This window comes from Silene latifolia, chromosome 6 (assembly GCF_048544455.1).
Source record: "Silene latifolia isolate original U9 population chromosome 6, ASM4854445v1, whole genome shotgun sequence".
NCBI lineage: Eukaryota > Viridiplantae > Streptophyta > Magnoliopsida > Caryophyllales > Caryophyllaceae > Silene > Silene latifolia.
In genome coordinates, this window is record NC_133531.1 from 97,426,852 (window position 1) to 97,449,501 (window position 22,650).

Genomic DNA, 22,650 nt, shown 5'->3' on the forward strand with positions numbered 1-22,650 from the left:
GACGCGTAACCAAGCTTGTCATTTATCATCTCATGACATAAGGTCTCTATCAGGCTCAATATTCATCTTTGGACGTGATAATTTGGCTAGGAATCAATAAATTTTCCGTCAAAATTTTTTTAGCCCATATACATCAATAAATTTTAGGATCGAGATGGATATTGAGCCTAATAGAGTCCTTATGTCATGGAGATGATAAATGACAAGTTCGTACAAGTCATTACCTAACGCCTAAAACTGCGTTTAATTGATGGAAAATAAAGTTTAGGGATAAACTTAGTAATAATGACAATAATTAGGGATACTATGTTATGTTTTTGTTTTAAAAAGTGTAAAAGTATTACATAGAAAGTAAAAAAATTGAGTAGTATTATCTAGAATATACCTTTATGATTTTGAAGTTGAAGAGTGCGGTGAGCCGGTGACTATAAGCCTGAAACTCTGAATCCCCATCCTCCTCCATTTGAACTTGAAACTCCACTACAACTACAACTACAACTATCACTCACTCCAACTACCACCCTTGCTTGAGTTGCTTCCACAACAATGGCGACTAACCTTAACAATCCAATTTTACTAATCGCACTATTAACAATATATTTTATGTCAACACTAGTAGTCGAGGGAGGAGACAACAACCGCGTATACTCCCCTTGCAAGGATACAACCGTCCAAAAAGACGACGGTTTCACCTTAGGATTTGCCTTCGCCACCAACAAAAACTCTTTCTTTCAAAATAATAATCTATCTCTTCAGCTTTCTCCTTGTGATAAGCGTCTCTCTCTTTCTGGAAATGCCCAATTTGCCCTTTTCCGCCCTAAAGTCGACGAGATCTCCCTCCTCACTCTCCCCTCTTCTTCCCTTTCTTCGGTAATTTCTTTTCTTATTATTCTTTGTTTAATTCTGTAGATTTTTGAGCTTTATACTGATCAAATTGTTTGTTATCACCATTATCTGTGAATGTTTAAGTGTTTTTGATTATGGGCTGTTTGGATTTTAATGATCCAAAAAGGTTATTTTTATTATACAATTATTGCTACCCTTTGGATCTGATTGTACTATTTATCTGAGTAGTTCAAAGGAAAGGGTTGTCATTGTTTATCGAGTGGATCCAATAATCTGGGTAATGTTCTTACATAATTGAGTTTGAAATACTAAAGTAGGTATGTCATAGAGATTTCAGGAGGGTGAAACAGAAGGTTAAGTTGTGAGGATGTCTACAAGTTGTTTTCTTGATTACCATGTCTTACAATTCTGTTGGGATAGATCACGGTCGATAGGTTTAGTTTGTGGCCGTTATGTGAATGGTAATTTGGTAGTTGTTTATTTGATCTTGATCCTAGCAGCCTAAGTATATGGAAGCCATGGTATTGGTTCAGTCCTTTGTACATTTGTTTCAGTTTAGCTGACGCTAAGTTATGCGTTTAATCAGTAATTTAGGGGATTGTGTGTGTGAGTTCTGCTTAACAGGGCAGAATATGGCTGACTAGTGTCTTTGTCTTCAAAATGTGTACAACATGCTACCTCGTCATAGGTGGTACTTCTAGAACGTCGAATGCCTTTACCGTAGGTTATCTTAGTGAAGTGGATTATTTCCTCTATTCTTTCCTGGAATACGATGCCATAAGCTGTCTGTTTATGGCTCTAGTGTTTATAATTCTTAGGACCTTGCCTTGATATTGTCGCTTTCAACAAAAGGGCTTGTGAACATGCTGCTCATATGCTCATAGTTACTGTCCTGTAAAACACCTGTTGTTTAATTTCAGTGGCCCCCAGCTTAGAGGATAAAACTACACTTTTGAATGGTCGTTCCTTATATATAAGTGCAAAACTAGCTTTGGGCGACAAAATTCATGTCAAATATGGTGGAATAGACTTAAAAGAAAACCTTGTCCCTCATTGGCAATTTATTTCAAAAGAATATTTTTTTCTTGCTGATGTGTGTTGAAGGGAATGACATACTTGTCTCTGTGACATTCTTTTCTCTTAGAGTGTGTTTGGATAGGGGAATTTGGAGGGAAAAGGTGGGAGGGGGAATGGAGGAAGCTGATTTCCTTATGTTTAGTTAGCCAAAAAGAAGTGGAGGAATTTGGAGAGACGGGAAACTGCATCCCTCAATTTCCCTTCTCTAAGGTACATTAAGTTCTCTTTGGCAAAGGAGAGATTTGGAGGGAAAACTTTCCCATCCCTTTTCCTCCTCTTTTCCAATCCAAACAAGGCCACATGCCATCTTAAACAACATCACTAGCTACCTCACATGAATGTTACTCCGACATGTCCCTTTGGCGGGTTGTTGCGTGTCCGACACTTTTTAGCGTCCGACACACTAGAAGTGTCCGACATGACACGACACTTCGACACTCTATTTAGACCAATAAAATCGTAAACTTCACGGAAAATACCCGTACTCCACACTCCGACACCATGTTGTGTCCGACACTTGCAGCTCAGTAAGAGTAACTAGCCTCACATGTTTGATGGCCCCTTACTCGTCGCCTTCATGCCTCATGCAACCGTATTGACTCCTCACGTATTTGCGTTGACTCATCACGAGCTTTAATGAGCATGCATTGTGGTGACCTCCTCTACTGCTGAACTATTTACCCTAGTACCCTATCAACCATAACATCATTTTATTTCGCGAAGCAATTCCGCTTACACCATAATTACCAACTGCCGTTCCCTGCTATAGACCTATGGATGCTTCGAAGTTTTTTATGAATATTTTCGATGTTTTTCACCGATTCTACACCGAAATTCTCATTATGGGTCATGTGGCGGTAAGGTTGCCTATATCCAACCCCCTTGCTGCACCATTGAGGTACTGGAATAGTGTTGTTTTTGTTCTTCGGAGCTCCGGGGATGTAGGAGACACCAGCAAAGACAATCTGGCAGTTGGTCAGATAGGGGTGATTGCTAGTGCTGACAAGAATTTGTAGCAGCATGCAGCCGAGAAGCTATGAAACTCCAAGGGAGGCAAAAAAAAAAAGAAAAGAAAAAGAGTGGTAAAGACTGGAAAAGGAAGAAAGAGAACATACAATTAGACACTATTAATTGTGGGTGTCTTTATCCTTCCATTTATTTGTATGTGCCAAGACATATTATTGCATCAACCCTTTTAGCTTAGTTTTAAAGGCTTGACAAGGTGATGAGTGACTGCGGGAATATGGTGAGAGGTGAAGGTGTGTGATTCATAGACATATTTTGTACAACAATATGTTTCTGTGGATTTTGACAAGGGCTAAAATGTAAAGGAGTAAAAACTAGAGATAATGTGGCGAAGGAAAGGGCATAATAACATACTAATTAATTAGAAGGAAAAAACATGGAAAGTGAATATCCTTCTTGGTGACCATCTCATGGAAAGGACTAGCTATGCCCTTATCTACAAGGTGCATCAAGGCGTTTTAGAGCCCACTAATACTTGGGCTTGTGTATGCTCGAGACACGTCTATTTAAACTAAGCCTCTTAGAGACCATCTCATCCTTCTATGATGAACTTCTTCACTTTATGAATATCCTTCTTAGTTATTACTGGATTGAGTGAAAAAGTTTAAAATGCACTTTTGTGCTGGAACACCAATTACCTATTTTGGCGCATTGGCTAACTAGAGGTGTCTTGTGAAGAACTACCTTATGGGTTAAAAATTTTCTCTGTGAGCTCTACAGGGAGGGAGAGGGAGGGAAGTGGTCTATGGAATATCCCATATACATTGGGCCTACAGGATACTTGCTAGTAGTTGCTACATTGGCCTTTGAATTGCTGTTTTTTAGCAATGAGTTGAAAAAGGTGTTGTGACCTCTTAGGAATTTTGCATTTACTTGTAGTACTCCAGCATGAATACACATGCAGGTAACTTTGTGCATCGTAATACCTTTGATCCCTCATGGCTTGTCCTGAGAAAATTACTTAATTGCAAAAAGTGGCTATACTGTCTCGACTTGTAAATTTACCTCCCATGCTCCATGACCCATACTGTATGACACTTGTATATTTCATTTTAGGCCAAAAAATGTGTGAGGATTTTTTTTTTTTTTAAATGAAATAACCGTGTCCAGCACTTGGACTCATGCCTATGGCAGATACCTCTTAACAGAATCTTGGTAACATATAAGGGCCTGAAATATCTCTGAAATATGGTTATGGGGTTTGAACGCTAGTCAGAAATTCATTGTTGCCAAGCTGTAAGAATAATCAAACAGCCCCGGGGTGTTTGGTTGGCTCTCTTGGAATGAATTGGAATGGATTTGCTTCATTCCAATGTTTGGTTGGAGTCTTTTGGAATGGAGTTAGATCTGGAATGGAGTTAGATACCCAATGGATTCTAACTCCATTCCAACCCCCTAGAATCTCATACCCAACTTCCCCCCTTGGTATCAAACTCCATTCCTCCCTTCTACAATTTTTAGATGAACCAAACAAGTTTATGAGGGAATGGATTTAGAACCTCATACCATTATAGATTCATATTCTAATCCATTCCATTCCATGCTATCGAATGTGTCTTCCTCCTTCGTAATAAGAGTTTCGTTCGTTAGTTGGACTCTTTTAGTATAGGGATACATTTTCATTTCAACCATGTTTTTCATCTCTTTTCTCAGATGACAGGTGGTGGTTACGTGGTAGCTTTTGCAGGGTCAAAGTATGCCGCGAGATCTCCTCCTGCTTTAGTTTCAGATGGTTCCCATATAGTGACTAGTTTCACTCTCGTAAGTATGCCACATCATTTTTTTGTTGCAGTCACATTACTTCTGACACAAACCTACATGAGGCAGTCTCATAAGTGACACCAACCCACTAACCCTTTAATCAAATGAGGAATATATAAGGATTTGGGTTGTTTGCATATTTTAACATGATTGGTACAAAACTCATTGTTTCTCTGCTGCTACTTTTGCTATGACGACGCAGATATTAGAATTTAAGCAAGGCCGGCTACAAAATCTATATTGGAAAAGGGATGGTTGTGCTTCATGTCAAGGTAGCTCCAACATTGTGTGCCTAAACAAGCAGGAATGTGGAATAAAACTGAGCAATTGCAAGAGTCAAGGAGGTTCCGTCGATTGCAGCCTCGGGATACAATTAGCGTTTTCTGGTACAGATAAGCATTACTCAGTGCTTAACTCATGGTATGAAGTGGAGAACCTTCGCCAATATTCACTTTTCGGATTATATTCTAACCTGCGACAGTCCCTCACTGATCAATTCAACAAGTTCTTCTGATTATGCTGCATCTTTTGTTTCATCCCATCAAGGGCTAGAAAGCTTATTTGACTTGTGCAGTATGTATCTGGAGAAAATTTGTAAAAAGGCTTTGTTATTCCTTGTGATTCCATTTTATCATGTAATTTTACCAAGCAAGATCATATGAACAATGATGGAAATTTGTTGAACTTGGATCTGTTTTGTATGCAATGTTGTAATATTGATGTTTGTTTGCTTTATCTAAACCTTAGTTTAGTTTGTAGCTGAAATGATTTTCATCATCGTGTCATCAGTCATCATTCTGGGAAAATGGCATGTATACTAAAGTAGGTCAACTGCTACTCGAAACTAAGAGAGCCCCTGAAGTGTATCATAGATAACCTGCAAACAAGCATACTAAGTAGTCAGTGGTCGCTGCGGACAAAAAAAACTAGTCAGTGGTCACCCTATTTAGTATTTACCGTGACGGCTAATTTGCTTTCATGGTAACATGAGGTTCGAGTTCATGAATTATCACCCATTTTCTCAATAAATGAGCCACACTTATGAGCATATCTTGTAAAGAAATTTTTTTGTGGCCTTGGGAGGACTGTCATTCCGTACTGTTTACATATAAAGGCAATTTGTCAAATGAAATATCATACAAACTTAGGTTTAATGAGTATCGTCCTGTCAGAAGAGACATGAATTTTTCATCTCAAATTCTCATTTGTGACGGCAATATCCGTCATGCGAGAATCTGAGATACCGCTTTTCTCTCACAAAACGCCTTCAAAAGGTGAGTGGGAAGACATTTGGGCCACCTTGTCTCCTCTCCTTTTTGTGAAAAGTCATGATGCTCGCGACGACGGATTAAATTTCGTCAAAGAAGACTTGTTTAGAGTTTTCACCAAACATAGAACACTTTAATAATTGGTACAATAATTGGTGTACCCTTCTTAAACATCTTCCGTGTTTCTTAAATTATAAATTTACAAAAAGGTCTTCCACTTTTGTTACTTGTCCGTAATTTATATAGTTAGTTCTTATGACTCGTGTTTACCTTCTCTCTTTACTTTTCGACATACTATTCTACTTCTTACTGTTTGTGTAAAATGATAGTGGGAGGTCATTAAGAAGGGGATGGAGTAGCTGTCTAAATTGTTCTTCTAAATCGGTTTGTTACATCATCTTACCCGTTTCTAAGCCTAACCTCTAACCTCACCCGAAACCCATATAAACTTGTTCCATACAATCCGAAATATACCGAAACCCCGTATTTAATCTAAACCCACAATGATCAAACCCGTATTTGACAAACCCGAAATAATTCACACCTCGGTATTTTATTCATATCTGAATAATCAAATCCGTAACCATCCGCCCAACCCGTTTAATAAGTCCAGATATAACGAGTGAGAAAATCTTTTTTTTTTCCCCTTACAATTGAGGAAAACACAAAAAAAGGAAGGGATATTCTACATGGTACCCTTCAATTTTTCGACTTTCTACATGGTACCCCCTACATTAATTAAAACATACAAGGTACCCCTAATTATTGTCATTATGACTAAGTGTACCCCTAAACTTTTTTTTCAATTAAACTCAGTTTTAAGCGTTAAATGATTACTTGACGCCAATGCTCGACATTTATCATCCCATGACATAAGGACTCTATTAGGCTCAATATCCATCTTTGGACGTGATAATTTGGCACGGAATCAATAAATTTCCCGTCAAAAACTTTTTAACCCATATATATCAACAAATATTAGGATCGAGATGGATATTGAGCCCAATAGAGTCCTTATGTCATGTTATAATAATTGACAAGTTTGGTTACGCGTCCAAGTCAATACCTAACACCTAAAACTGAGTTTAATTGATGGAGAATAAAGTTTAAGGGTACACTTAGGGATAATGATAACAATTAGGGGTACCATGTATGTTTTACAAAATGTAGGGGTACCATGTAGAAAGTCGAAAAATTGAGGGGTATCATATAGAATATCCGAAAAAGGAAAGTAAGCAAGTAGTCTGTATATTGTTTCCAAATTTAAAAAATCAAAGTAGAGAAAGCCGGTAAAAACATAGGGAAAGATCAAATCCCAAGCAAACAAGATCATCATCAACATCAACGTAGCACAATGTCGAGGAAAGAGGGATTAAACGCAGCACCCATTCCCGATCAATGGTACACTTTAACTCTTGGTTCCTCCTTCAAAGATCACCATCCTCAACCTTCTCCCAAAATCTCCACTCTTCGCTGTAATTAATATTCCCGAAACTCTCTTCTATTATTTTCAATCATTCAATTAATTAATCAATTTTAATTGTTTGTTTATTTTGGCAGATGATTTTATGCCGGCGTCGGTGGATAAGACCCAACCAGGAACCTTACACAGGAGGAAAGACAAGATCAATGTGGAGCACAATCATGTTCAACCTGGTAAACCTAAGTTCAATTTCGAAGGTACTGGTGAAACTTTAAACGAAAACGACGCCGTTATGTACTTTGATGGTTCTACTTTCCGACTCGAACGTCTTCATCGTTCTGTTAATCGCTTGAAACATTGCCGCCTTCCTGGTGAACAACACCCCCCGCTGGACCCCACCTCCTCACCCTCCTTAGGACGAGGTGTGCCGCCCAAACCCAATGCTTCCGCCCGCCCTTCTACCTTTACTCCGCCTCGTCCACTTCCCCCACCTCCTCTGCCTCCGCCTCAGCCTCTCTCGGTTAGTCTTTATTTTTACTTTCTTTTCCTTGACTTGTCTTTTAGCCCAGTGTCCTATGGACTCCCGCAAATTGCAAGGTAAGGGGATTGGATCTACACAGGGTAAGATTATGGTGCATTTGGTTGATTTTTGCTCATATCAGTTCCCTTAGCTAGTAATGTCTTTGGAATTTGGTCACAAAGCTCAAATTGGATGTATGCGGCTCTTGGCCCTCATGGGTACCTAAATCGGATGTATGCTAAATTGTCTTAACTTATTTGTCTGCGTTGCTAGAAAGTGGGAAGATTATATACGTCCAACCCCCCCCCAACCTTGTTATTTGCAGGAGCTCTTTAGGTTGCCTAGGGAAGTATCAAAGTAATTTTTAGGATCAGTTTCTGAAGGAAATGGGAAGTATGTTGTGAATCAATCTGGGAACGCTTCGTTAATAGGTGAAAAAGCACCATGTTTACTTGTTTAGTAGATAATTCTCTCGAGTGAACTACCATGCTGACTGAGGCTGCTTAAGGGTGTTGCTGCACAAACTTATCCTTTGAAAGTCCTTATTTTTTTTTTTTTTTTTTTTTTTTTTGCAAAAACACTCTGCCTCTTTGCCTTTGCCTTGCTCCTTTCACCCCGTCGCTTCTTGTGGTGTGTCTATTAAACCAAATGTGCTTTTTCCCCTTTTCTTGTTCTGTGTGGACGATGAGGAACTTTAGAGGGCATGATGTAGGCCTAGATTGGAAGAACAAGTGTGATAGGTGATATACTGTTATGTAAGTTGCTTCATGGAAAGATGTCTTCTATCTAGGAAAACCGCCACTATGAAGTGCTGTCCTGATTGCATAGTTCAGGTTTGGTTGGCCTAGTTCTTGTTCTTTATATTTGAACCCACTATAGGTTAGGCAACGTTCTACAAATCAGATTCAAACACCGAATCCTGCGATGAATGTGTTTTGACTTAATTAACAGATACCTATATTTCTGTTTGTAGATCCGAATAGCATTTTATTTGCCCATCATCTCATGTAACATTGGTTTTTATTTGAGTCTTTTTTCAGTGCTTTTATTCATTATTTACTATCCTTGTAGGTTGAAGTTGAGCGAATGGATATCGGTGAAGTTGAGCGAGTTAATATCGATGAAGGGGAGCGAATGGATATCGGTGAAGTGGAGCGAATGGATATCGGCGAAGTGGAGCGAATGGATATCGGCGAAGTTGAGCGGATTGATATCGGTGAAGTTGAGCGAATTGATATTGGTATGACTTGAGTTTATATGTTGTCTTTTTCCTATTTCGTGGATGTTTCTTTTTAAACATTCCTCCCCGTCTTGCCTGTGTTATGAATCAGGGTATAGATGCCTATACATGTTTAACATACACATTTATTCATACGTTTGTTGGTGTAGGAGGAAAATCTAGAAGCGATAAGTCTCCTCCTCCTGAACACAACGCTACTATATCCCCAGATTTTGATCTAGAAGCTCATTTGGACATCATGAATGACGATGACGATGATGACGAAGCATTTGGGCCTGACAAAAGTGCGGCTGCCGCATTCACGGGAATCGACATCAACCTGCCTCATCAAAATGACACAGATGATGAGATTGCTGACGTGGACGTTAATGACGACAACGGGGTCATGGGCGGCAATGCAGCAGCCGCTCTTAGAGCCCTGGTGCATAAGGAAGAAAAGGAAGAGCAAACATCCAGCTCAAGTGCGAGCAGTGGGAGTGAGAGTAGCGCAAGCAGTAGCCGAAGTGGCAGTGGAAGTAGTCAAAGTAGCAGTGACAGTGACGGTAACAGTAGCGATGGTGACACGGTCAACTCTATTTGACTTCCATGCTCTGTAGCAGCTGTGTTTCGGTTGAGCCACTTGTATGAGCCGTTTAGCTCTCTGGCAAAAGATGTGGGTTCCCTCCACAATAATGAAAGGAGTCAATAAGTTGGGAACCCTGTAGATGTACTCTAGCTATGTTGAAGACGTTAAATCTGGTAGATGACAGTCCTGCAGATTGTGAAGTGGGAGACGCGTACCTTTCAGAAAAAGAGTGTTGTGGAATTATTTATTTCTGAAATGAGAAATCATTTTTATGCAGTGTTGGAATCCTGTTGTATACTACTCATCGAGTTCAATTTTCTGCACAATGTAATGAAGTCGTCATAAGATGAAAAACAGTTGTGGAATATTATTATTATTATTTTTTTTTTTTTTTTTGCAGTTCTAATATAATGGTCGAAGTTACATCTTTAATAGAGTTATTTTTTGATTTAGCAGTTCGAGCAGTGCTGAGACTGAGGTACTTGCCGTCATCATAAAACATGCTTATTTTAGTTATTTATACAGAGTATTATTTATTTTCTTTTCCGTTAGTTAATCTGCTAACTAGGTTAGCACAAAGATACTTAATTCATTAATTAATAAATCTAAAAGTTGATTAATAAACGATAGTGGAGAAATGAAATATTTTAGAAAAAAAAAAGCTCTTTTTAAAAATATTTGGGTTTTTTCTATGGTGTGCCCCTTAACTATCGACTTTTCCGTAACTATTGTTTTACCGTAAGGTATTGTTTAACGTTATTGTTATTTCTTGTTTTACCGTAAGGTATTTAGGCATATCCGTCGCAAGTGGGTAGCAGTATTACTCATGTGAGTATAGATAAGATAAAAACATAGTGTCTAGAGTAACAATTTGTTTTATTTATTTTATCTACTCACATGATTAATACTTGACCCGTCGCAAGCTTGTGACGGATATTGCCTGTGACAAGGGAGACTTGCTTTTAGGAAAAATAGAGAGAAAAAAGAAAACCTGAACCCCCTTAGGCCTTATCCATAGAGAAGGAGGGAAACGATCATCTTCTACGGATGAATTTGCCAAAACACTTGACTGTTTAGTGTTTATATTATTGTGTGGTTGGCAACAATGGCATCAAGAGCCTGTATCACCTCCATTGTCACACCATCTTCCTCTTCAACTTCACTCTCTCCTCTTCATGCTCACCTCTTTCACTCTTTCACCCATTTATCCCCAAAACCTCTGGTTAAATCCCTCACTTTAAAACGCCATAATTTCACTCTTTCACATCCTCCTCCCTTTCTCTTCCCTCTTCATCTCTGTCACTCTTCTTCTTCTTCCGCCTTCGGCAATGTCGAAAGTGATTTCTCTGATGAATTGGTAGAGAACCCTGTTGATGTGAAAGCAGATGAAGTTCAGAGAGATTCAGAAGAAAATGATGAGAAAGCTCCTAATGCAGCAAGTGATGATGGGAGGCTTTATGTGGGAAATTTGCCTTATTCTATGACTTCTTCTCAATTGTCTGATATCTTTTCACAGGCTGGTCATATCAAGTCTGTTGAGGTACATTGGTTTTAATACCATGTGACACTGTCTCACAATAAGATTATTATGAGACCCTAGTGTTTGTTTTAAATTTCAGATAATATATGATAAGATGACTGATAGAAGCAGAGGGTTTGGATTTGTGATAATGGAAAGCATTGATGAGGCAAGAGAGGCCATCCGTATGTTCGATGCTTCTGTAAGTTCCTCTCGTACAATTTTTCAAGCTAAACAATTAATCTTGGTAGTGCATATCCCAATGTTGTTGGCAGTCTCGTGTTTGTTTTCTCAAATGTCTCCATAAACAGTAGTACTCCATGTAAGTTACACAGAAGATATTTGTGCAGCAAATTGGAGGCCGAACGGTAAGAGTGAACTTCCCGGAAGTTCCAAGGGGAGGTGAGCGGAATATGATGGGGGACAAATTCCCGATTAGCAACCAAAGCTTTGTAGACACGCCTCATAAGATCTATGCTGGTAATCTTGGATGGAGCGTTACAACACAAGGCCTTAGGGATGCATTTGCAGAGCAACCAGGTTTTGTGAGTGCCAAGGTAGTTTATGAAAGAGAAACTGGAAGATCTCGGGGTTTTGGCTTTATCTCGTTTTCATCACCCGATGCTGCACAATCCGCCTTAAGTACCATGAATGGAATGGTAAGTCCAGTTTCAAATTTGACTTCGGGATGGTTAAGTACCTAGTCCTGTCGGACCCAATACTCTTGGGGCAGATCTAGATCTAGATCTGGATCTGGATATGAATCAATTAGCTATGTTGTATCTGTGATTCACAGAAGGTGAATGCTAACTTTGTATTTGATGCCGCATTAGGAGCTAGATGGGCGACCTTTACGATTGAATATTGCAGCTGACAAAAGTCGCCCCAACTCAGGCTGATGCTGCAGAGTTGAGTACCACTACTAATAACTCAGAGAAATGAAATGCTTGAATGACTTCTCCGGCCCTTTATTTTTTGCGTGGGAAACTGAAGAGTTCCTGTTTCTGAGTTGCATGTATTTGCAAGTCTATTTTGTGTAACTTTTACCGCCCTTGTCCAAAGCTAACATATACAGTTGCAATAATTTTTGATTTGGTGTGAAGGGAATCAGGTTTAGTTTTAATGGAGAGAGATTTCAAATACGAGTCATGAGTACCACCAACGAAAGCAAGACGAGGGGATCAGGGCCCCGCCCCCTAGTCTCCGTATAAATTTAAACAACCTGCTTCGTCGACTGAGAAACCTCGTGGCTTAGGGGCAACATTTGAAATATGGTTCATTTGCAAATTCGAGTACTCCGTAGAAGTGCCATTTGCAGTAGATTACAATTTCAAACAATAAAAAATGTAATGCAAACTGCGCAAACTTTGCCAACTTTTCACTTGTCACAGACTCACAGGCTTCCTATAATGATAAAGCACTCGTTAATCGTGTATGATAAAACAATTGGTCTCCTTTGTGACGGGTTACCATTTGTGACGGATATTTTGTGAGATAAAATGGTAACAAAATGGGTTAGTGGAGAAAGGGGACCACATGAATAGTGTTGCAGAGAGAGAAAAAGTGGGTACATTGTGAGGTAAAATGGTATCCGTCTTCAGCTTGTGACGGATATGTCATGTCTTCAATGAGAATTTGTGATGATAAAAAGAAGACAAAATTACAGAAGAAACAGCGCAGAATTCTAGCAAAACATCTTTTGAAGCCAGAAGTGGATAAGTTATCGGATTTATCAGCAACCAATTTGAAGCATGTGAGAAATTGTAACGGGAGCCCAATTTACTATATCTCTTTACCAGCAAGAAGACCATCAGCAACAGAGTCCAAATCATGAGGGAAAAAAACCCTGCATCGTACAGCGAACCACTGGAGGTTAGAACTATTGGTCTGTGAACGAAAACAAGAGCAGCAAATTATGCACACAAGATTTCAGTACCCTTTTCTGCATCTTTTACACTTCATTCAAGTTTCAGCAAAAGGCATTATAGGACATCCGACTGGGGAGAGGGAAAAAATGGAAGCGATGGTGACAGGATAGAGAAAGGATGGTTCCTCAAAAATCATTCATCCAAACTAAGTGTAAGTCTTGTGTAAGATCCGTCTCACCCTGAGATTAACCAAAAAACTCAATTTTCTTGTGTTCCTACAATAACGATGATAACACTACTGCAAACTATGATGCTCGAACTCTTCATACCACCATGCCATACCTGTGTCGACAATTCGACATGACCCCACCCCAGTGCAGACACGGGAAATCCCGCTTAGGATTAACGGGCTTGGCAGTTTACTTGGTACAAAGACTGAAAGCAGCCGAAGAGAAAAATACGGGAGCTGGGAAGCCATTGATGAAGGTGAAGGGGAAGGAGAGTTTACGAAGTAGGGCTGTGAGTTTATTTATGCGGCATGAGGAGAGAATATATCCTCCTTGCTTTTAATAGAGGCAAACATTGTTGGCTGTGGGTTTTATGAGGAAGTGGAAAAGTAATTTCTTCTCTCCTTTGTGTAAGGTCGTTCTAGAATTTGATACAGTCATTTTATATGTAAATACACTCATCTCTGATAGTAATAAATAAGTGTAACCAGCAAAATGACCGTCTCACAATATTAGACGGTCTTATTCTATAATTTGTGTTTCATAGGCAAATTTCAATGTTAAATTACTTTTCCCTATTATTTTTTCAATCTGTCAGGTGGTTTTTTTTCCAATGAGTCAGGTCTTATCTTTTTTTTTTTTTTTTTTTTTTTTATAATTTTGAGGAACAAAGTCTCTATCAATGTAGCTGTGTCGATTCCTCATCCCTGAGTGCGAGCATGATAGCCCGCAAACATCTAGGTAACAGGAGATCGGATGTAAGGTGTCTTGCCCTCTATTAACAAGACAAAGAGGTTGTTTTGACTTAGAAAACTCTTGTCAATTTTAATTGCTCCGTATATAATAATGCATAAACAGCAAAAAGTAACATAAATGTAAAGCATACATCATCAGATTTCTATGTTTTGCACTTTTCTAACCATTATACAACTTTATTATGCATGGATGCATGACTAGATGAGTTTTCAAAACCCAGAAATGAGCAGAATTGAGCATGACAAGATCCTCCTCCGCTTTAGTTTATATGATACGCTCAACTTGTTCCAGTACAATATTGTCACTGAGGATTTATCACATTCATCTAATTTTGCATGCCGGAAAATGTGCTCAAGAAATTACCTGCAGGTATTGTGGTAAACAGTGGTACACAGCTGGTTTATATCTGCAATACCCTTACATCCACCAACAACCTCAAGAACTTGCCTACACAAAGTAGACATGTAAACGTTCACTGACTGGTAAAATCTATCAAATCAATAGGAACATAAACACTGTTACAAAATGGCCAAAATTTTGGTTAAGTATGAGCAGTCACTGTACTCCTATGGATAAGGACCGGTAGGGCCACCGGGGCCGAGACCAAAGTACCACAAACTCTTCGGATCCTTCAGCCAATTTTTTACATAAGTAAATTCCTTACTTTCCACTTGACCAAAACTCGTAAACCCAGTTAACGCTTATGTGAGCGTGTACTCTACACTCCCGTACCCACATTATAGCACCCCAAGTTCACCTTAACGTCGGTTGAATCCCAACTAAACACAAATGTCGATGATTTTCTTAAATTACCAAAATTTGTGCAGACCATGGAAGAAGGAAGCCTTAAATGTCAAATAATATATTTTATTGACAAAATTATACGGAGTACTATGACGGAAAACCCGTATAGTCGATAACTTGTTCGAATTAAAAAGCACAAATAAAACTTACTTCCACACGAAAGATAGAGGAAAATCGGCAGAGAAGAATATTTAACAGAAAATCTATACAAGTTCGGGCCTCAGGTAGCCACCTGCCTGAAAATACCATGACCTGTGGCCCACTGACCCTTGTTGGTTCTGGATAGCCAACGCCGATATATAATTCTACACTTCTCTAACATGCATTTTATCGGACAATTGGAAAAGACCATAAAGTTTAACATGCCCTGATGCCCCTACTCTTCAGGCTTCAAGATAGCCTTGAAACTGGAAAAACAAACCACCTTTGGATAAATCCTCAAATGTATGTAGATTTTTATGATTCTAAGATAAAGCAGGTTGTCAGCTTTTCTATATCCACCAACTTATTTTCGGAAGTCCCATCAGAATCGTATGCAAGGAACCACAAGGTTGTATCATTGTAAGAAACAAGCGACAAAAGAGTAGGGGCACTAGACCAAGTCCAAGTCAACCAACAGAACACACTGCCGTCAAAAGAGGATGCAACCCACATGACCATGATGCAAAAGCTTAATGCCATATTGAGTTACAATTTCAGTAATAGATGAAAGTCATAAAACTGACCTGACTTGGCAAGGTTCGTTTCTCCCTTTGACAAGGCACTCTGGATCATATTTCTCTTTCTTTTTAGATGGCCACGTTGACTTGACCATTTTAATTCCTGCATGAGTGTTCTTAATCTCACAGTATGGTGAATCCGTTTCAATCATCATTTTGTCCACAGGAATTTCTTTCACCACCTCAAGATTCTCAGCTGTCTTAAGAGAGCAACCATTAACTCCTGTTTGTAACAAAGTTTGAAAGGAATTAAATAATTGAAGCAATAAGCTACGAGTTCCCTACTTCCGGGGGGGAAAATGAGTCTATTGACTCTATTCACACATGGTCTTTCATTAGCAATTCATATTTCAAAATCATCAACTTCCATGAAGAAATGAGTCTAAAGAAGCATTTGATCTTTTAATGTTACATTGAAGAACTAGACATATCACAAAAATGTGATGGGATGGACACTGCACTAACCTAAATACAAATTACTGAATGATAGTAGTTTATCGCGATCTTCTGCACTTCCAGTAAACGAATGTGCGACTCCTGCAACAAAACTGCAAAACGTGGAATCACCACCAATATCAGTTTCCTGGATATTAGGAAAATCAAAAGGTTAGAATCATCTGCGAAAATGTAAATTGTAACATAAGTAAGACAAGGAATTTATTGAAATTTTTCTCCTTCCAGGCCCCTATTCATTAATCCAAATGAAGCACAAAGCTTACACCAAATCTTGGAAAAAAGATTCAGATCCATTTGAACAACTCCGCAGTTCACCTGATGATTCTTAGCTCCAGTTTCAACATACACCCTCGATTCTAGGTAATGCTCACAATCAAGGCACAACACACTCATGTGTATAATTTAAATCTTGCTCCTTTCACTAATTATGTTGGACGGAATAGTCACAAATCAGGACATGGTATAAGCAATTATGTCAACCCCACCACGAAAAGCTTCATAAGTTTAGGTAGGTTTCACATATTGAACAGAAAGTTTATAAAAATATTTGTATCCGAGGTTAGATATGCAGGCAAAGCCGTGAATAGAATCAATGTTAATCAATCACAAGTCGGACCTGCTTTTGTTGCGATCTAGAATCTCACAGAAATCTGCTGCTGCTTCACGCATGTGAAGGAACATCGGTAGCTTCATCACATGCGCTAATTCAAATTGCTTCTCAAAATACCTATGTCCATAAACACGAATTATCAGCAGAGTTAATGTTAAGTAATCAATTAGCACTCAGAAGTACAGAAAATAATTAATCTAGAATGATCACGGTACAACCACATACTTCTTTTGGATATCAGCTGGGCAAAACTGAAGCCGGTCATAGTCTAAACCACATTCACCTATTGCCACGACCTTCCTTGAATAATAATTCAAAAAATCAAGGCCTACACAATTTATTTGAAGAAGCCAATCTGAACAGGCATAATGAAAAGCTTTCAAAAGTATCGCAGAAACAAAACACTTTCTCGCATTTAGGGCCCTAATTGAGCTTCTAACAATGCCCAATACATTTCCTCGTCAAGAGAATCATTTCACGCAAAACAGCTAGCCATTTCGTGTCAGTTCCATAATTATTTGCACAATAATTTCCCGAAAAGAAGTGGAACATGCAATTTCATACAAAGAAATCACACCTTTCCTTTCTCAACCCCTTGCTTAGCTAATGATAGAAGTGCCTGAAAATGCCCTTCTGGATCACCACTTTCTTCAAATTCCTTCATTACCAAAACAATTTACAGAAATCGAATGAATAAAAATACTCTTAGCTAGAAAATCACACTCTTTTCCCTTTTCCCTTTTCAGTCCTTTACTAATAACCATAGAGCAAGCCATAAAGTACATTTATTAAGTGAACAGTTACACCAAAAGTAAAATAAAGATTAAACAGCAGAATGACATACCGAGCATCGAGTCGGATGCACGCCAACAGTACAAAACAGGCGCCCTGACACACACAACTATGGATTAAAAAATGACACCACCAAGAATACAGGTTAAAAGCAATGACGAAAGCAGAATAAGATGATGAAACCATCAGTTTCTGCAATTGCAAGGGCTTCCCTCGACTCTTCCAGTGATCCACCAGTGACCTAACCCAAGTTAAAAACATGCATTATTTGAATTGCAACTAAAATCATTCAATTCAAGACAAATTTAACAAAACCATTGAATTTGATGGAAAACAGAATGTGGGATGTAAAGTAAATTACAATGATTCTATCAAGACCAGCAGACCATGCCCTGCTTAAAACAGCTTGAATATCAGGAACATGGCATTGTTTGCCATGGTAGACACCCTTGAACATGCCATCTGTGAAATTAACAGCAATGTCTGCAACAAGGAAAAAGGAGAAAGGATAAATTCAGATGATTTTAAATGGCAAGTATTAAAAAAGGAAGTAGGACTCCGAATTACTTGCCTATCATCCGTGGCGCACCCATTCGCATCGACTTAGTGATCAATATCACTTATGAATGTGTGCTGGGATAATCTATAGTCCCTTGACCCTTCCCTTGCTGGGTATTTCCTCGCAATTAGGGGTGTCAAACAGGATACTTCATTATATTCATCCCGGATAAGGAGATGTCAAGAAGGCCCAACGGGAACCTACTAGGGGATAACCCAGCCGATTTGAACTCGAGTTTAGTTGGACTTAGAATCAGCTCGGATTAAGCCAGAGATTAACTCGAGCTTGATTAAATCGTTAATTTCTTAACTTTCTTTATCTTTTGCATCTAATTAATTATAAAATTATTTTATGAAAAATGCAAATATAAAATATTTATCAAATATAATAAAAACATAATCATAAATGCTAAAATAACATTTTATTAAGAATAGAAACCGTTTTTAAATTAAAAAAAAAACCCCGAACCTAAACGAGCTTCCGATCCGAGCATTACTAAGCTCGAAATCAACTCGGATTTGGTCCATCTCGACTTGAAATCGGCTCGGATCAGCTTTGGCCGATTTCGAGTTGAGTTTAACCAAGCTAATTTGAGGATTCTACGAGCCGACTCGGATCATTTACATTCCTATATGACGAAGAAACACCAAATGGGAAAGTGTCCATGATCTCCAACACTAATGTTCAACCCCAGACTTTAAACACACTTTACTCCTCAACCGCAACTCCAATCAAGCGATACACTTTTCGGAGCCCATGACGAGGACACCACAGTCCGAACTCCAAACAACACCAAAACCAGAAGAGACCCTAGGAACATTGTTGCCTAATTTAAGGGAAGGTATAAAGCAACTCCGAAATTGTAATACCCCTAATTTTCAAACAGTGCACTCGGCCGAGTACATCAGTGTACTTGACCGAGTGGCACTCACTCGACCGAGTTGAGTGACCGAGTGTCGTCTGGGATAAAATCCAGGTTCTGTTTAGGTGTCACTCGGCCAAGTGGCTGGTGCACCCGACCGAGTGCTTTCGAGCACCCGACCGAGTGTACGGGTCAAGATCCAGAAATCGCGAGTTGGGCTCCATGTTATTATGCCTTGTTATATATACCTTGTACAATGTTTTTCTCTCTCTAAAATACACACAAACACATCTAAACTCCCCAAAAACTTCTCTAAAACCCCAGTAAGGAGACCAAGCTTAGATTTCTAGGAATTACTCTTCAAGTTTGATTCTTTCATTCTTAATTGCATTTGTAACTCGTATTATTGAGACTGGCCCTTAATGTTTTTTAAATATTTGTGGTGATCCATATGATATTTCCGGTCATATGGGGAGCAGTTAATTTACAGGTTTAGCTTTTGTGCATGATGGCGGGTTAGAGGATTGAGGAGTCCCTTCACTTAGAGTGTCCCACCTAGCCTAGTCATTTTGATATGGTACTTGGATATTGTTGGTTGTATAACTTTAACATTTGGTTTTGGATTTGAGACTTGTAATTTGTAATCCTTTAACATTTAAACTTAATTATAGTATTTGCTTTCTCAATTGTTGTCTCGTACACATTTCCTCGGGAAATCGAGATATGTAGCACTCCCATTAGTTAGGAAGTCCTTGTCAAAGGCTTCCCAATTAATGGTGGTACGGTGTTACATAAATTACTAATGTCACTCATGTTTGTGAGACGGTGAATAGTAACATGCCTAACAAAACGTGTAGTGACCATATCATTTCCCTAATTTAAACATCCCCCCCCCCCCCTTTATGCAAAGGAAGCCATAAAGAACGATTTTTATGCTAATGGAATTTGAACGAAGGTTATAAGCACCGCCTCTCATGACTTTACCAACTAAACTAACTGATATCTGCACCTTTTTTCCTACACTAACATTCAATATATTTGGACCACAAGAGTTTTAAAATATGGTATTACAACCAAAATTAATGACACGGCTGTCGCAATCCTATCAAAAATAAAATCAACAGGCTCTAACTAATGCAGCAGAGGCAAGTCGGGTATCGTATCCACATGGAGGCGGTCACTATCTACTCGTTATTCGGTCTGTCTACGGTCACAAAGTAGGGAGTTTAAGTTGTTTTTACTAAACTAACAAACTAAATTAAAAGCAAGGATTGAGGGAAAATAGAAAGAGAGATGCTAGGATGTCGGTTCACCATGATATTATACAAATCAGCTAAAGGTAGGTCAGTCGGTCTGATGTGAGAAGGATAATGGAAAGGTCCTCTCGGTCCGCTATCCGCCCTAAAATACTACTAACTTAGCTTTCACCCTCATTAGTGTAGTCTATTATCCATAGGAGGTCTATTCATTCCAATCTCTCGATCTAGGTCTGGATTTAACCGGTTTAATTACTTCAGTTGCATGCTTTCAACCTAATAATTACAGTTATATTTCTAATGAAACAATTCTCACAACAAAACCTTCTAAACCAACTATCGCATCATTGCTATACTACCATGGTTCCCCTAATCCTAACATTAAAGAATTAGCTACGCATAACAATGAATAAAATAAGAACGGAAGATAAAACAATAGTAAGCATGGTATAAAGATGATGAAAGAGAAATAAAACTTAGAATAAAAGAGAAGAAAGAATTACAAAAGTTTGAGATCCGGAAAAGAGAAGCAAAGCGTCGAACAGAATGAAAAGGTCAAAAAGAGATCCCTAAACCTAACTATGTCTCTCCTATTTATAGGAGAGATATTTATTTTACCTAAATAGAACTTAAAATATCTAGAAAATAAGTTTACGCGAGAAAATCTCACGTCAGATCTCAAAACACTCGATCGAGCATCTTCAATTTTCTCGATCGAGGAAGAATCCAACCAAACCTCTTGATCGAGTAACTCAACTACTCGATCGAGGACCTCCATAATAGCACCTCACGATCGAACACAAAAAGGACTCGATCGAGGACTTTAGTACTGATCGAGTGGTTTCCAGCGCGTAATTCCTGCTTCGCGCACTGAATTTCAAACGGCCGCCATTTCTTCGTTACTTGTCGGAAATAAGCGATTTTCATGGCGTTGGAAATCTAAGAGGATAAGCTTTCATCTAAAATTAGAATCACTTGAATATCAATTTTAGAACTCGAGTTATGGCTCTTTAAAGTAGGCACTAGTTGTATGAAGCTCTTCCTTTGCTCGCCTAGCTACCTTACTTCTATGCGCATCACAAATTAGTTGTTTCCAAGCTCTGACTCAACTCATCTCCTAAATGCATGCATATGGACATGTTCTAAGCTTGTTTCCGCTTCTCTTTGGTTCATTCCTGCAAATAGGACAAGAGAAACCAAAGTAGACAATTCGGGGGATATTTGTAGCTTAATACTACGAAATATGCATAGAAATGCGTGAAAATACGGTACAAAAAGTCTATATAAAATGCACGCATCAATTACCTTTTACTTTCAACTAACCTCTAAACCATAAACACGTTTTTCCATTTTACACCGACATCTTACACTTACTGACATGGCTACGTCGTTGTATCTCTATTCAAAAATACCATAAAGATACTAACCAATGTAAATAGTGAAGTAAGCGGCCGATCACAAGGAGAAGGGGATCAAATTGCTTATTATATATTAAAAGATTCCAAACCATTTGACCAAAATTTGTGATTTTGGCTAGACTAAAGAATGAGATAACATAAAGGCGATTGATCTTAATTTTTCTAGTACAAGTAAGAATAAATCAAAATCGCCTAAAATTGCTCGTAAACCTACTCGCAAATTTTCCGCACTTGATCAATCGAAACTGGATGTGATCTTGGAAGACAAGGATTGAAAGCTTGTATGGTAGGTGTAACTAGCTAGTCTGGTCATGTTGCTCTAAATTTGTATTGGTCTTTGGAATTAATATAAGAACTAACATTCCTCTTCCTCCCCCTCCCCCCCAAAAAAAAATATATAATAGCTACAACTCGTCACTTGTATTAAAAAAAGGACTTATTAAAACCAAAATTTATAAAAGGGTTCTAAACATAGCTTAATAATAGCAAAGAGTAGGACCCAATTGACCACTCGCTAGCTCACACCCGAATCCTATCAAACCAATACCTGTCATGTTATAAATAAACAGCCACAATCAGTGGGGAGTAACTCAGGCGTTTTCCCAGCTATATTTCATCAAAGTGAATAATCAATGCTAATATATCAAAATGCTTGAAAACTTAAAAACAATTTTATACTCCATCTGTCTCGGTCAATAGTTATACATTTCCATTTGGGGGTGTATAATTGAATAGTTATCTATTTCCACTTTTGGTAACCTTTTGTGGGCCATATCCCATGTGTATGTGGGATTGAGTGATTTGTGTGCTCCAAATTCACCCATACTTATTTCCTTAATCTTTGTGCCAAAAGCAATAGATAACTATTGATCGAGACAAAGGGAGTATCAATATATATTTAAATCATGATCATAGTAGACAATTCAAACCAAATTTAATAATCAAACGATAGAATAATAAAAACAAATCAGTCATTTTAAAGGTTTAGCTTTTATGCATGATGACCAGTTTGAGGATTGGCGTAGTCCGTATACTTAGAGGGTGCCACCTAGCCTAGTCATTTTGATATAGTACTTGA

General features: G+C 38.5%; 4 protein-coding genes across 5 annotated transcripts; 3 read left to right on the top strand and 1 right to left on the bottom strand.

Moving 5' to 3' along the window:
* Positions 1–451: 451 nt before the first annotated feature.
* On the top strand, positions 452–5,445 carry LOC141587027 (uncharacterized). Its single transcript, XM_074408441.1, has 3 exons — positions 452–870; positions 4,603–4,710; positions 4,913–5,445. The coding sequence occupies exons 1-3, from the start codon at positions 547–549 to the stop codon at positions 5,222–5,224; spliced, it is 744 nt and encodes a 247-aa protein (XP_074264542.1). The 5' UTR covers positions 452–546; the 3' UTR covers positions 5,225–5,445.
* Positions 5,446–7,210: 1,765 nt separating this feature from the next.
* Positions 7,211–10,178, top strand: LOC141587028 (uncharacterized). Of its 2 annotated transcripts, none has more exons than XM_074408443.1 (4): positions 7,211–7,453; positions 7,539–7,921; positions 8,993–9,161; positions 9,311–10,178. In XM_074408443.1, exons 1-4 carry the CDS (start codon positions 7,333–7,335, stop codon positions 9,739–9,741), a joined length of 1,104 nt encoding a protein of 367 aa, XP_074264544.1. In that variant the 5' UTR covers positions 7,211–7,332; the 3' UTR covers positions 9,742–10,178. The 2 variants fall into 2 exon arrangements, with proteins under 2 accessions (XP_074264544.1, XP_074264545.1); XM_074408444.1 differs by having other exon boundaries at positions 7,262–7,379.
* Positions 10,179–10,710: 532 nt separating this feature from the next.
* Positions 10,711–12,368, top strand: LOC141587030 (33 kDa ribonucleoprotein, chloroplastic-like). Its single transcript, XM_074408446.1, has 4 exons — positions 10,711–11,266; positions 11,346–11,447; positions 11,596–11,904; positions 12,079–12,368. The coding sequence occupies exons 1-4, from the start codon at positions 10,832–10,834 to the stop codon at positions 12,142–12,144; spliced, it is 912 nt and encodes a 303-aa protein (XP_074264547.1). The 5' UTR covers positions 10,711–10,831; the 3' UTR covers positions 12,145–12,368.
* A 486-nt stretch (positions 12,369–12,854) lies between these two features.
* Positions 12,855–18,233, bottom strand: LOC141587029 (uncharacterized). Its single transcript, XM_074408445.1, has 11 exons — positions 18,049–18,233; positions 17,839–17,960; positions 17,661–17,718; positions 17,530–17,573; positions 17,263–17,343; positions 16,911–16,981; positions 16,692–16,802; positions 16,085–16,167; positions 15,626–15,842; positions 14,460–14,543; positions 12,855–13,091 (listed from the first exon to the last, which is right to left on the bottom strand). The coding sequence occupies exons 1-11, from the start codon at positions 18,074–18,076 to the stop codon at positions 13,028–13,030; spliced, it is 963 nt and encodes a 320-aa protein (XP_074264546.1). The 5' UTR covers positions 18,077–18,233; the 3' UTR covers positions 12,855–13,027.
* Between the last annotated feature and the right edge of the window lie 4,417 nt (positions 18,234–22,650).

Excerpts from the sequence above, each read along its gene's own strand:
- LOC141587027 (XM_074408441.1), top strand. The coding sequence starts at position 547 with ATGGCGACTAACCTTAACAATCCAATTTTACTAATCGCACTATTAACA. Across the intron at positions 871-4,602 it reads CCTCTTCTTCCCTTTCTTCG|ATGACAGGTGGTGGTTACGT; the intron begins GTAATTTCTTTT and ends CTCTTTTCTCAG. Across the intron at positions 4,711-4,912 it reads TAGTGACTAGTTTCACTCTC|ATATTAGAATTTAAGCAAGG; the intron begins GTAAGTATGCCA and ends ATGACGACGCAG.
- LOC141587028 (XM_074408443.1), top strand. The coding sequence starts at position 7,333 with ATGTCGAGGAAAGAGGGATTAAACGCAGCACCCATTCCCGATCAATGG. Across the intron at positions 7,454-7,538 it reads CAAAATCTCCACTCTTCGCT|ATGATTTTATGCCGGCGTCG; the intron begins GTAATTAATATT and ends TTATTTTGGCAG. Across the intron at positions 7,922-8,992 it reads CTCCGCCTCAGCCTCTCTCG|GTTGAAGTTGAGCGAATGGA; the intron begins GTTAGTCTTTAT and ends CTATCCTTGTAG.
- LOC141587029 (XM_074408445.1), bottom strand. The coding sequence starts at position 18,076 with ATGCGAATGGGTGCGCCACGGATGATAG. Across the intron at positions 15,843-16,084 it reads ATTCAGTAATTTGTATTTAG|GAGTTAATGGTTGCTCTCTT; the intron begins GTTAGTGCAGTG and ends TGTTACAAACAG. Across the intron at positions 14,544-15,625 it reads AACGAACCTTGCCAAGTCAG|GCAAGTTCTTGAGGTTGTTG; the intron begins GTCAGTTTTATG and ends TACTTTGTGTAG.
- LOC141587030 (XM_074408446.1), top strand. The coding sequence starts at position 10,832 with ATGGCATCAAGAGCCTGTATCACCTCCATTGTCACACCATCTTCCTCT. Across the intron at positions 11,448-11,595 it reads TCCGTATGTTCGATGCTTCT|CAAATTGGAGGCCGAACGGT; the intron begins GTAAGTTCCTCT and ends ATATTTGTGCAG. Across the intron at positions 11,905-12,078 it reads TAAGTACCATGAATGGAATG|GAGCTAGATGGGCGACCTTT; the intron begins GTAAGTCCAGTT and ends ATGCCGCATTAG.